The 14,529-nt window shown below is 51.7% G+C and overlaps 1 protein-coding gene across 2 annotated transcripts in view; it reads left to right on the top strand.

Moving 5' to 3' along the window:
* The window catches only part of SETD2 (SET domain containing 2, histone lysine methyltransferase), a 1,045,105-nt gene that overhangs the window by 817,151 nt on the left and 213,425 nt on the right, over nucleotides 1-14,529 (top strand). For both annotated transcript variants that reach the window (XM_086941119.1, XM_086941120.1), the window contains one exon: nucleotides 1,204-1,257. In XM_086941119.1, coding sequence (XP_086797245.1) covers nucleotides 1,204-1,257 — 54 coding nt within the window. The remainder of the gene's footprint in view (nucleotides 1-1,203; nucleotides 1,258-14,529) is intronic.

The raw sequence follows: 14,529 nt of genomic DNA, 5'->3' as shown, positions 1-14,529 counted from the left end.
TTATGACTATAACAGAGATATCCCTACTACAGAACTGGAGTTACAGGACAGAAACTACTCCTTCACTCGGCACTACTGCTTGGATTCTTCTGTGAGAGAGGATGCAGCAGTGGGTCAAGCAGTCTTGAGGAACCTTTTTCAATGAGACGGTGAGCTTTTCTTACTATCCCGCCTTCCTGTATTGCATATTTTGTATCACTTGTGTTTGTTTCTACTTTGTGATATCTATTTACATATATATTATATATCTATATAGGTATATCTGTTTTTCTTATCAGAATGTTTGTGTTGCAGATATACAGCTGACAAAATATGCCTTATGTTTACTGCTAGCTACTCTGATACAAAGCATGGGAATCTATGAAAGTTCCAATACTGGGGCAAGAAAACAAGTTACTTACCTGTAACTTTGGATCCCCAGTATTGGTAACTTTCATAGATTTCCATGCGCCCACCCTCCTCCCCTGGGAAAGCTGAGCCTTATTGTACAAAGATTGTTGCTGTTCCACAACGGCTATGAAAATCTGAGGCTCTGAGGCTCTCTCAGGAAGGTTCTATGTGGTGAGGCTGCTCCGATTGGTTAGTGCAAGAATTTGGTCTCTTTTACAAAAAGAGGTGGATAAGCTACAAAATGAGATGAGGCCTAGGCCTTTTTTTCACTTTTGTGCTTCCTACTATGGTATTTTTTATTTACCGAGGCTCCTATTCCGACGACGGGGAACGATACAAAGCATGGGAATCTATGAAAGTTACCAATACTGGGGAACCAAAGTTACAGGTAAGTAACTTGTTTTCTTCTTGTGCAGTGGCTCTATAATACCTTTGCCATTAACACGATTGCTATATGTAACCGTTGCTTACCGTGTCCATAAATGTGAGGCCTCATATTGGTTTCTATATAAATCTCCAGCTGTAAAGTTAACGCATGCTGTGCCTGCCTGCATATTTAATTCCTGTTCTTGAAATTGTGTTTCTTGTAGGCCTTCCTATTTTCACAATTTGGTTTTTTCGAACATTGTTGCGATTGGACAATGTCAGATACTTTTGCCACAAGGCTGCACAGTTATGACCTACCTCTCTAACCTCATTCATTACATTTTGTATTTGTTACTGTTTGTGTCTTGCATGCAGATTTCTTGAACCGTTATTCAGTTCATTAAGGTAAAAGAATAACCATCAAGCATTATCTCTTTCTTTTCCCAGGATCAATCAGCGTCACTGGATGGAAGTATGGAAAGTTCACCCACTTCTTACAAGGTTTGTTTTGAACTTCATAAATGTGCTGATTGTTTTTTCTAATCTAGGACGATGAAAGCTAAAATTTCTCACCAACTTCCAGCTATTGAAACAAACAGTATCATCTGATCATCAGTGGTGCTGGAACTAGGTGCGCTGAAGGTGCCTCTACACTCTGTCCACTATGTCCAAAGAGTCCAAACATCTCTGCTACCAGCACAGTACCGAATCCAAAACAAGGTAAACATACAGAGGGAGGTGGGTGAGAAGGTAGGCGAGGCCCACACACTGTAAGCCATGACACATAATAACAACACAGCTTCACCACATAATAACAGCACAGTCTTGCTAGCAGACCTGAAGATAATCTCCCTCAACGTTAAGGGCCTAAACCACCCTGTCAAGTGAAACAAGGTACTAGACTACCTAGCGAAGACCAAAGAGGATGTTCTACTTCTACAAGAAACCAAACTCACTCTCCACGGAGGATTCGGCCAAGCTTAGGGCAAGATGGATAGGACAGGTAGCCTGCTCACCAACAGTAGGGAAGAAGCGAGGAGTTATCACACTGGTAAACAGAAAATCAAAGATAACCATTGAAAACCAACAGCACGACGAGGCAGGGAGACTGCTAATAACACACTTGAAGAGAGGTGACGAAACCATACTGGTAGCTAACACATACGTCCCAAATACAGATGACACCGCATAATGGGAGGGAGTCTCGAAGAGACTGGAGGCAAACTACCCAAATGACATAACAATACTGGCAGGCGACTTCAACCTGGCACTAGACTACACCCTAGACAGACAGACAGTCGCTGTCCCATGCCCTGCCCCCAGCCTGACACAACACTCTAAAGAACATATGCAATAGATTTAACCTGAAAGACCCATGGTGACTACAGCACCCCGAGACAGAGACTACATTTTCTACTCTAACCCACACAACTCCTACAGCAGAATAGACTACATTCTCATCTCAGGCTCACACACACACTTAATAGAGCACATGGAAATAGCGGCAAGAACAATGTCCGACCACTGATGCATCAGCCTACAACTAGCAGGGCACCATAACGAAAACCCCACCCGCAGATGGCGGTTCAACAATGTAGTCATGGCTAGACAAGAGGACAAAACTAAAATAGAGCAAGCCATCAAGGACTACATTAGAGACAACGATACGCCAGACATAGACCCCAAAACCCTGTGGGACGTGCTCAAAGTGACAGTTAGAGGGGCACTGATAGATATCAAAGCCAGACGAGAGAGGGAACCAAAAACACACCTAGACCAATTAGAAAGAGACATCAAGCGCCTAGAAACAACACACATTGGTAATACCATGAACGCCAACTCCCTAAAAGAGCTCACGGGAAAAAAGTATGAATACAACAAAATCCTGAATGACCTAGCTGGCTTGTGAATAAAAAAATACAAACAAATCAACCTATGCGAGGCAGGAAAAATCCTATTATCATACCTTAAGTACAAACCGAGACAACACGCGATCTCATCCATCACAGACTCAAGCAACAACACGCACACCCACCACAAAGACATCCTGCGCACGTTCAGGGAATTCTACCAAGATCTCTACAAAAGAGACAAATCTCTAGACCAGTAGGGATGCAATGCATACCTAGACAGACTAAACCTACCCAAGATATCAAACGAGGATGCCATGTCGTTAGGACAAGAAATAAAAGCTAACGAAATTGAAATGGCGGTCAAGTCCCTTAAAGACAACAAAGCTCCAGGACCAGATGGCTACATGGCCTCCTTCTATAAAACCCTCCAAACTCATCTACTCCCAATCATGAAAAAAGTCTTTAACCACTGTGAGAGGGAGGAGGCGGTAACGTAATCCATGACGGAAGTGAACATAATAGTCATACCCAAGGAAGGCAAAGAGACCAGCGGCCCCAAAACTACAGGCCCATCTCACTTATCAACACAGACTGCAAGATGTATGCCAAAATCCTATCCACAAGATTAAACAACGTGCTCCCTCAGCTGAATAACAACACACAAGTAGGCTTTCTGAAAACACGTATGTCCCATGATAACACAAGACTCCTTTGCCATGTTCTTGAACATTCTTCCAAATCTGCTAAACCGGTGGTAGCAATCACGTTAGACGCAGAGAAAGCCTTTGACAGAGTGTCCTGGCACTTCCTAGAGCAGAGCATGCTGGCGCACAACCTAGGAGAAAGTTACATGAGGAAAGTGATGGCACTGTATAAAACCTCCAAGGCACAAATAGCTATAAATGGGACAATTTCACACCAATTTAATCTCCAACGGGGAACAAGACAAGGTTGCCCCCTATCCCCCGCACTGTTGGTATTAGCACTCGAGCCCCTGATTAGAGACATCATAGACAATAGGAATATGCTGGGAGTCACCATCAACAAGACCACAGCCAAACTTGCAGCATATGCGGAACACATGCTCATAATAACAGAAGTCCCAGAAAACTCTATGACGGCCTTTATGGACACCATAGGTTTGTACTCGGCCCACTCTGGATACAAACTAAGCAGAGACAAATCTGAATGCATGCCACTCAACATACACACAACCAGAGAGGTAATAGGCGACTCGGGATTAGCCTGGCAACCCGGGTTCGTCAAATACCTAGGGATCCAATTTGGGAAGAACCTGAAGACCACTCTCGACGAAAATGAGAAACTAACCCTAGGAAAGATTAAAGGGCTACTGGAATCCTGGTCGCCCCAAATTCATCACATGGTGGGGAAGAATAGACACCATAAAGATGATGATCACACCAGTGTTCAACTACCTGGCTGGAATGCTCCCCCTCACAATCACAGACGAATTTCACCGCAAGATAGACCAAATGATAAACCAGTTCCTATGGCGAGACAAAAAACCGAGAATAAGCCTACAAAGACTAAAACTAGAGAAGAGACTAGGAGGGCTAAATGTGGCAGACTTCAGGACATTCCAGACTGCTTTCATAGCAAGACAGGGCCTGTACTGGATCCTACCAAACCAGAAAATCTGAAAGAAACACGTTAGTGTTAGATTCCTTACCTTAGAATAACCCCAGGCGTCAGTCTGGATCCGGAAACTTTTGCGTAGCAGTACCCCTGCGCGTCGGTAGGCGTCGTCTGCAGGCGTCCCCTGCGGCTCCGTCGTCGGCGTCGTGCGCCGTGATGACGTCGCTGGAGTATATAGACGCCGCCTCCGCGCGCTGACGTCAGTTCTTCTTTTTTCCGCGCCAGTGGACGCAGATCTGAAGAGCAGTACTCCGGTCTTTTGACCAAGTTTTTCAATTGTTATTTCTCTAATTGTGCCTGATAGGATGCCTGGGTTCAAGCACTGTGATGACTGTGAGCGCACGATGTCGGTCACAGACCATCACCGCCTCTGTCTCCGGTGTCTGGGCCCCGACCACGACGTGGACTCCTGTGTCGACTGCCGGGCCCTCACCAACAAGGCTAGGCGGGAGCTGTCCCGCAAGCTACTGGAGCTCCGGGTGTCGGCCCCACGTCGGGACCGGGAGCGGTCCCGGTCCGGCCGGAGGTCGAGAGAGCGTTCGAGGGAGCGGTCGCGGAGCCGCGCCGAGCGTTCCGGAAGTCGACACCACTCGTCAGGCTCATCAGGTAAGAAGCACAAGAAGTCGGGGCATAGTCATCGTACCCCCGACTCCCCCCGACGCTCGCGCGATGCGGCCGGGGGCTCGGGTGACCCCAACCCCGCGGCTCCGCGAGAGTCGCCGGCGCGGCCTGCCTCATACCCTCCGGTCCCTGGGCATGGCGCGACGCCTGAGGAGATCGAGGCGTTCCTCATGGCCATGAGGGCGCTCGCTTCTCCGACGGGGCCTACGGCGCCTTCGGGCCCAGTGCTACCGTCTGGGGGCCCTGGCGGTTCGGGTGTCCCTGCCTCGGCGCCGTCTGGTGCTCCGGCCCCGGCGCCGCCGACGGCTCCGACCCCGGCGCCGCAAGGGCCTTCGGGATCGGCGCCGGCTGGTCTTCCGGCCTCCCCGGCGCCGTTATCATCGGGGTTACCCCCGACGCCGCCCCCGCGCGGCGCCGGTTCTCCGGTGCCGGCTCCGGCCGGTGGCGGGGTTCCGGCGCCGGCTCCGGGCGGCGCCGTCCCCTTACCTTCACCGACGCCGGACGCGGCGCCGGACGGGCGTCGCTCGACGCCGGTCCCGGCGCCGATGGGGCCCATGAACCCCGAGGAGCCGGTCTACATCGTTGACTCCGAGTACGGAGAAGATGAAGAGTTCGTTGAAGGTTGGGAGGGGTCCGAGGACCCTCTGTCACGCGAGTGCCAGTATGACCCGGACTGGACAGGTGACTTGGGGGATGTCAGTGGTCTGGACGACTCTCCTAACCCTGGTTTGATCTCTCCTCCTTCCGTGGCATCGGTGGAGGGAGCTGCCTATTCTGTGGTGCTGATGAGGGCTGCCAAGGCCTTACACCTTGAGCTCCCCGTCGCGGCCGTGAGGCCTAACATCCTCACCGAGGTCTTCAAACCGCAGTCATGCCCACAGGAGCCACTGCTGCCGTTTAATGAAGCCTTGTCAGACGTTCTGTTGGGCACGTGGTCCAGGCCCGCTTCAGGTGCGCCTGTTGATCGGAACGTGGCCAGGCGCCACCGTCCTTGTCCGGACTGTGAGAAGGTGGCCTGATATGCAGTGCTCACTATTCTAGTGAACACTATGTATCAGTCCAGCAACCCTTATTGATGATTGGTTGTAAGTCAACCTTATAGACCAGCTATCCTAGTAGCGTGGATACGAGCAGTCTAAGGCTAAAGACTCGAGAGGGCGTGTTAAGCCAGCTGTTATACCACATATACCCCTTGAACACCAAGTGAAAGGACACCACACAAGTGTTATGAAAATAAACAGTTATTTATTAAAGATCACAACAGCCCTGTACTCTTTATGAGGACAGGGTACTAAGCACAAACCAAATCTCTTACAAAAATACTTAAGTTAGCACAGTATATACAAATGCCCGAGGGGCACGGAAAACCATATACTTGAAAAGTGGAATGCGAAATTACTAGCAGGTAAGTACAGTACTAATAGGCTTTGGAATCGCTAGGACTTGACTATAGAATCGTTAGATTACTTCTAGGAGACCCAGGGGACTCGGGTGCAGTGTGTGCACTCTCACGCGAGATGCGGGACAAAGTCTATGGTAGCTAGAATTTGCAAAGTTAGTGTTCTCGGGCGAACCCGACCTGGTAGGGAGAAAACAAAAGTAGATTCTGACCCTTGGATAGTGAGGCTATGCTGGGGCACCGAAATGCCGAAGTTACCTAGCCCAGGGGCTGCAGCTGCATAGGACTCAAAAGACGTCGGGAATCCTCGTTGACGGACCAGGAGCCTGGAAGAAAGAAGTTGCTGGCAGGCGACCAGTGAAGAAAGTTCGGTGGATCCAAGCCTGGATCGATGGAAGATGACACCTGAAAGCAGAGGGGACCAAGTTCGAGACTACTAGCCAGTAGTCAGTGGGCACCAGGAGGGCACCGGATGGTAGCCACCTCGACAAGGCGTGTGGGTGACGCTGGGCTCGGAGATCTCATGGACCAGGAGGCGTTGTCGGCGACCAGGAAGGAGGATCGAGCTGTCCCACGAAGATAGAAGCTGTCGGCGTCGCTGGACCCAGGATTGGGCAACAAAGCCTTGGCAAATTCAAGCCCACGCGGTGGACCTAAAATGGCGTCTGGAGTGGACCAGGAGGGTCCGGGGTGCCTCTCTTCAAGAAGGAAGCAAGGGCCAGCCTGTAGCAACCAGACCAGCAGCAGTGATGTCGTCGGGCGTCGTTCAGAAGGCCACAAGCCAGCCGGCTAGTAGCCAAACAACGCGGTGCACAGCAAACAGCAGAAGGGCCCCACGCCGATCGTGGAGATGCAGGGAGGCTGATCTTGGGTGCTGGAGCTGCGCAGGGTTGGGGCTTCTCGGACCCCAAAGCACTCACCCGTGGAGGACACGGAGGGCTTGTTGTAAAGATGTCGTGCAGTCTTGGCGATCGTCGGTCCCTCGAGGTCTCGTCGCACTCACGGTTCTCAGCTTGGCTGTAGAGGTGAGTAGAGGTCAGAGGTGCCAGGGAAGCCGGGTCTCGTCGAGCTGGGTCGTCGGATTCGTGATGAAGGACTTGCAGCAGACCGCAGTGTTCTTTAGGATGGTGCCTGCGGATGCAGGGTGACTACTCCTTAGCCACAAGGGAGAATCTTGAAGAAGAAATCTTGAAGTCCTTTCGAAGAAAGTCGTGTCTTGATTCCAAAGATGATCTAATTTGAACAGGGGGCCCGCTCCCATCTTTATACTAAAAAAGGGGGCTGACCCGGTGACTAGGTCCTGCCTATGGGTGGGACTAGGTGGGGGGTGGTTACACCCCTCAGCCATGCCGGACTTCCCCAGGCCAGGGGCTGGTGTGCCCCTGGAACTGGTTCAGACCGGCCTATGCGTAGTGAGCACCGGGGTGCCACTCAGCAGTCACCTTCCTGAAAAGCCCTGCCTACCCAGGATACACAAAACCATGTCTGGGACGGTGCTAGCACCGCCCCTGACAGGAAACCCTTTGTCCAGGCTCCCCTCGCTGGAAGGACTCCCAGCTGCAGGGGGTCAGACTCGTGTCTGTGGTGGCAGCATCCATTTTGTGGAGCTGAGGCTTCAGTTAACTTTAACCGGGGTTCACAGTTACATACATGTCGTGTCCCTCTAGAAGGGTGGAATGCTAACCCCGTCGCCAGAATTGGCGAGGGGTTAGTATTCCAATTCGTATGACACCTTACTCGACATGTTTTGATAAAGCAATACCAAAGTTGGCATTTAACCGCGAGGATTATAATGCACTTAAGAGTATATGGTATGCGATATCATGGAACAGCTATTAGGACTTGGTTCCGCAAGCTGCAGACAGGCTCAGCTCATGCCAGAGCACCATCTCACACGATTCCAAGCACTCTGCCTTCAGGATTGTCAAGGCCTGCCATAGGAGTGACTGATAGGAATCTGTGTGTCCATTTTAGGGTTAGGTATAGGTATACTACACCTACAGCAAAGGGTGATTACACGACTTTGCCCCAGCTGTCATGCAGCCAGTTGTGTCAAATTTAGGAGGCCAGCCAGGGGTGGCATAATACCTGCTGCAGTCCCTGGCAGCCCTGGGTACACCTATGCCCTGAGTTACAGGGTCTGATAAGGTGGCCCAGTACCAATTGGAAATGTACCTAGGGTACATGGAATCCATTTTAAAGAGAGAGCAGTAGGCCTGGGGTCCTGATTGGCAGGATCCCAGGTCGACTATGTCCAAAACCAGCTAAAACACAGGGCAAAAAGTTGGGGGCAACCATAGTCAGGATGTACCTTCCTACACGGACGACCCCAAGTTCCTGTCTACCCACCCCACCCCTGAGAGCCTGGTGATCCAGGCCTCGACCTCCCAGTCCGCATTCCCGTCGGCCCCGCCCGACCGGGAATCCAAGAGGTATGACCAATTTGGCAAGAAGGTCTTCTCGTCCATTAGTTTGGGCCTGCGGTCTTGCAACACCGCTTGCCTCTTGGGCCGCTACACCCACTCTGTGTGGGATACGGTCGCGGAACTGCTGCCAGAATGCCCCATGGAGGTGCGGGCAAAACTCGGTCAAGCTGTGGCTGAGGGCCGGGATGCAGCGAAATATTCGATACGGTGTGGTCTTGATACGACCGACTCGCTGGGCAGAGCTATGTCAACGACGGTGGCGATTCGTCGCCACGCCTGGCTGAGATCCGCCAATTTTTCGGCTGATGTCCAGAATACCTTGATGGACATGCCGTTTGATGGCTGTCACCTGTTCGGTGACAAGGCGGACCACGCGCTGGAACGCTTCAAGGACTCCAGGGTCACGGCCAAGTCCTTGGGTCTCTCGACCCAGCGTCAGCAAACGGGTTCGTTTCGTCCCTTTCGTGGCCAAGGAAGGGGCGCCCCCACACGTGCTGCCAGCCACGCGCCGCAACAATCCTTTCAACGCGGTGGCGGCCGTGGAAACCGCCGTGGTGGCGGTCGGGGACAACGGCGGGGTCAGACCACACCTTCCCCCGCAGCATCTACCCCTAAATCCTCCTAGTCCTTGCTTTCGGCCCCATGTGACGCCAGTGGGTGGCAGGGTTCGCCATCACCACGCTCAGTGGCGCACGATCACTTCGGACAGGTGGGTGCTGCAAATCGTCCGAAGGGGCTACTCCCTCCCCTTCGAGACCTCTCCTCCAGCCATGCCACCGCAGAACCACCGTGTGTCGGGGGACCACTTGACACTTCTGCAGGAGGAAGTTACGGCCCTCTTGGCCAAGGGGGCCGTCGAGCGCGTTCCTGGGCCAGAAGTAGGGCGTGGTTGCTATTCCCACTACTTTCTGGTGCCCATGAAGGACAAGGGGGGCCTACGTCCTATCTTGGATCTAAGGAACGTCAACGGCTTCCTCCGGAAGGAGAAGTTCAAGATGTTGACGTTAGCTCAGGTCTTTGCTGCTCTAGACCCACAAGACTGGATGGTAGCGTTGGACTTGCAGGACGCCTATTTTCACATTCCCGTCCTGCCGGCCCACCGGCGTTACCTGCGGTTCACGGTAGGCCTGGAGCACTTTCAGTTTATCGTGCTCCCCTTCGGCCTTACCAGCGCCCCACGGGTGTTCACAAAGGTGATGGCGGTGGTCGCAGCCCATCTGCGCAGGTTGGGGGTTTCAGTCTTCCCCTACCTAGACGACTGGTTGTTGAAGGCGGGCTCGCCCCAGGCAGTCGTCCACCACCTTCAGATGACGGCAGACCTCTTGCACGACCTGGGGTTCTCCATCAATGTGCCGAAATCACACCTGTGTCCCTCTCAAAAGCTCCTTTTCATCGGAGCGGTTCTGGACTCGGCGCAGTTTCGGGTTTATCCTCCGGAACGGCGGGTTCGGGATATTCAGGCTTTGATTCCCATCTTTCAGCCGCTATCCCGAGTTTCGGTCAGGTTGACGCTGCGGCTGCTGGGACTGATGGCTTCCTGCATCCTTCTGGTGCATCACGCCCGGTGGCGGATGCGGGCTCTGCAGTGGGACCTGAAGTTTCAGTGGGCACAGCATCAGGGCAACTTGTCCGACCACGTCTGGATCTCGGAGGGCACTGCGAGACAACTGCAGTGGTGGCTTACGGACCGCGATTGGGTCAGGGGCAAGTCCCTCTCCCTTCCCCAACCGGAGCACGTTGTCGTGACGGACGCGTCCCTCCAGGGCTGGGGTGGCCACTTGGGAGAGGCAGAGATCAGAGGCATCTGGTCTCCGGCTGAGTCCCGGCTCCATATCAATCTGTTGGAGCTGCGGGCGATTCGTCTGGCACTGAAGGCATTCCTCCCCTTTGTCAACGGGAGTGTAGTGCAGGTGTTCACCGACAACACCACCGCCATGTGGTACTGCAACAAACAGGGCGGAGTGGGGTCGTGGACCCTTTGCCAGGAGGCTCTGCGCCTCTGGCAATGGCTGGAACGTCAGGGCGTGACTCTGACGGTTCAACACCTGGCAGGTTCTCTGAACGCCAGGGCGGACGAACTCAGCCGTCGGTGCTCGATGGATCACGAATGGCGTCTGAACTCGGACGTGGCGCAAGGCATCTTTCTGCAATGGGGAGAGCCTTGGTTAGATCTATTCGCCACAGAAGAGAACGCGCAATGTCATCAGTTCTGCGCGTTGGAGTTTCCAAGACGGCACTCGCACGGCGACGCCTTTCGGCGCGAGTGGAGTTGCGGTCTGTTATACGCCTTTCCGCCTATACCACTTCTGCCCAGAGTGCTGAAGAAGATCAGGCACGACCGGGCCCAAGTTATCCTTGTGGCTCCGGACTGGGCTCGAAGGTACTGGTATCCCGAGCTACTCAGCATGTCAGTCGGTCCCCCGATCCGCCTGCCCCTTCAGGAGGACCTTCTGTCGCAGCAGCAGCGGACGGTCCTCCACCCGAACCTGTCCAGTCTCCACCTCCATGCTTGGAGATTGAGCGGCGGCAGTTGAGGCCATTTGACTTGCCTCCTGAAGTCTGTGATGTTATTCTGGCAGCCAGGCGTCCCGCCACTAAGTCGGTATACGCCTGTCGGTGGAACAGATTTGTGGCATGGTGCGCAGCAAAGGCTGTGGATCCTCTTTCTGCCCCTCTTTCGGAGGTTCTTCTGTTTCTTCTTTCTCTTGCCCGGCAGGGCTCTGCTCTGGGCACTATCAAGGGCTACCTTTCTGCCCTTTCAGCCTTTTTGAGGCTTCCTGATCAGCCTTCTTTGTTCAAATCCCCGATTGTAACTCGATTCTTGAAAGGCATCACTCACATGTTTCCACCTGTTCCGTTTGTGATGCCTCAGTGGGATTTGAACCTGGTTCTAACTTTCCTGATGTGTGCTCCCTTTGAGCCCCTTCATTCTTGTCCTCTCCGTCTCCTGACTTTAAAGACGGCTTTCCTGGTTGCCATCACCTCTGCCAGGAGGGTGAGTGAGCTCCAGGCTCTTTCTGTCCAACCTCCTTTCCTGTCCATTCATCCTGACAAGGTGGTTCTGAGGACTAGACCTTCTTTCCTGCCCAAGGTTGTTTCGGCCTTTCACATCGGGCAGTCCATCACCCTCCCTTCCTTCTTCCCGCCTCCGCATCCTTCAAAGGATGAAGAGCGGCTCCATCGTCTGGACCCAAAACGTGCGCTTTCCTTTTACATGGATCGCACTCGCCAGTTCCGGGTGGATGACCAACTGTTTGTTGGCTACGTGGGTGCGAAGAAGGGACGGGCGGTTTGTAAACGAACCATCTCTCGATGGGTCGTCCTCTGCATCAAAGCGTGCTACTCTTTGGCTCGGAAGGAGCCTGCTGTTGGGCTGAGGGCCCATTCCACTCGGGCCACGGCGGCTACTACTGCCCTGGGCCGGGGAGTCCCCTTGCAGGACATTTGCCAAGCGGCTACGTGGGCCTCGCTGCACACCTTTGCGAGGCACTACTGCCTGGACAGTCAAGTCCGGAGGGATGGCTTCTTTGGCCGTTCTGTCCTCCAGGACTTTCTGGTGTAGTTTTGTATTGGTTCGCAGACCCACCACCGGGGTTGGTATTGCTGGGGTATGTATTCTAAGGTAAGGAATCTAACACTAACGTGTTTCTTTCAGATGAACAAGTTACTTACCTTCGGTAACGATATATCTGTAAGAAACATTAGTTAGTGTTAGATTCCTTACCGAACCCACCCATCCTCCCCGTTCTGCGAACCGATACCTAGGGTTAAGGTCATCCCTTTCAGGGCCCTAGTTTTACATGGCACCAGTGTTGGTTCTCTCATGGCTCTGCGTCTCCTGGCGCGGAAAAGCTGTGTGCAAAGAACTGACGTCAGCGCGCGGAGGCGGCGTCTATATACTCCAGCGACGTCATCACGGCGCACGACGCCGACGACGGACGCGGAGCCGCAGGGGACGCCTGCAGACGACGCCTACCGACGCGCAGGGGTACTGCTACGCAAAAGTTTCCGGATCCAGACTGACGCCTGGGGTTATTCTAAGGTAAGGAATCTAACACTAACTAATGTTTCTTACAGATATATCGTTACCGAAGGTAAGTAACTTGTTCTACACGCCAATCTGGCTCACTATTAAAAAGGCCATACTAAAGAATACCAACCCAATAACTCTCCTCACCGTGACCAAACAGGCACAAAAGAATAGCCCTATACTTAATAACACATTACACGTGCAACTTAAGGTAGACCAGAAACTCTAACACAGCATTAAAAACTCGAACTGGGAATCTCTATGTGCAAACTCCAAGATTAAGTATAGGGGGAAACCCCTGGAAATAGAATCCTGGAAAAGACTAGGGTTCTCATACCCGTCCCACCTGGAAAATGGGGGAAAACCATGCACTTTTAACACCCAAAAAACAAGACATAACCTACCCGACATAGAATGTAACAATTTCCTCAGAATCAAAACAGACCTAACAAAATCAAAAATAAAAAAGCGGAAACCCTCGATTATTCAAAATATGGAGAACCTAAACAAAGTGGGCCACCAGGTGTCCCACTTATACAAACTTCTCCGACCCAACTCCTCAAAGCTTAACAACAAAACAACCAGTTACTAGGAATCACAACTAGACACCACACTCACTGAGCAGGAGATACACACCCTCTGGGCGTCCCCGTCGAATAACATGATCTCCCCAGTGATAGCTTAGACAAAATTCTGGCTACCTCACAAGACATACTGGACTCCAGCGCGCTTAGTGTTGCTAGGACTGAGGGAAAGGACCGCTGCTGGAACTGTGACTTACAGATGGGGGACCTGGCGCACATTATCTTCCACTGTATTAAGGTTAGAAAATTTTGGAAAAAAGTATTCACATTCATAAATAAGGCCTTAGGCTTCACACTAAAAAAAGAGTTTGCCACGCTCACCATTGCATGCATAACGGCGGACATAGCCACACAACAAGACAGAAACCTCCTAGACTTCCTTTTAACGGCAGCAGCCAAAACAGTGCTCACCAAATGGGAAGACTCAGCCAAAGCCACATTCAAGGGGTGGGTGAACTGGGTGACATACCTTAGGGGAGCCAACATCACAGCGCTAAGAAACTCACCATGGAAGAACACCAACAGGGTGATGTGGGCAACCTTGGACAAATTCCTAGACCCCTACGAATCCCATGAATAATAAACAATAGCCTGTACCAAACAGAGGGTCCACCTATGAAAAGAGCAACGGGAGCAAGTCGGAGTAGTAGACTTGACAGGGAGGCTGGATAGACAGCAGACTCGATCACTCCTACCAGGTGGACGGTCAACCCTTGAACAAGCGCCAATACCTATATGTTTTGTGTTAAATGTTGCAAGTCAGAGAGGCAAGGAAGCTCAGGCATATGAACCCTTCGAAAGATCTATAAAAACCAACGGCCAAACCACATAGGCTGGGGTCCTTGCGAGAACAAACGCAACAAAGTTTTACATGTTAAATGTCTTATGCTGTAAATGTGAAAAATACCAATAAAAAAAAAGAAATGCCAACAGCAAAGTGAGACATAGCAAGGCCTTTTGACGTGTTTGCTTTGCAGTATCTCTATTCAAAAACAAAATCTGGACTCTGTTTTCAGGCATACGTAAATAGAAATGGGTGGTAAGGGCTTCTAAGAAGTTCAAAAGTTTATTATTCAGATAAAAGTATGTTTACAGCAAAATATGAGCACTTAAAACTAATAACTTTGTCTGGGGAAGAGAACAGGGTGAAATGGGAGGGTTATGTAAAAAAAGGTCTACTTTCTTTAGGAAACTCACTAACATT

This window comes from Lissotriton vulgaris, chromosome 10, assembly GCF_964263255.1.
Source record: "Lissotriton vulgaris chromosome 10, aLisVul1.2, whole genome shotgun sequence".
Lineage (NCBI taxonomy): Eukaryota > Metazoa > Chordata > Amphibia > Caudata > Salamandridae > Lissotriton > Lissotriton vulgaris.
Note: the sequence above shows the minus strand (reverse complement) of the source record. Positions and strands in the feature narration are given on the sequence as shown.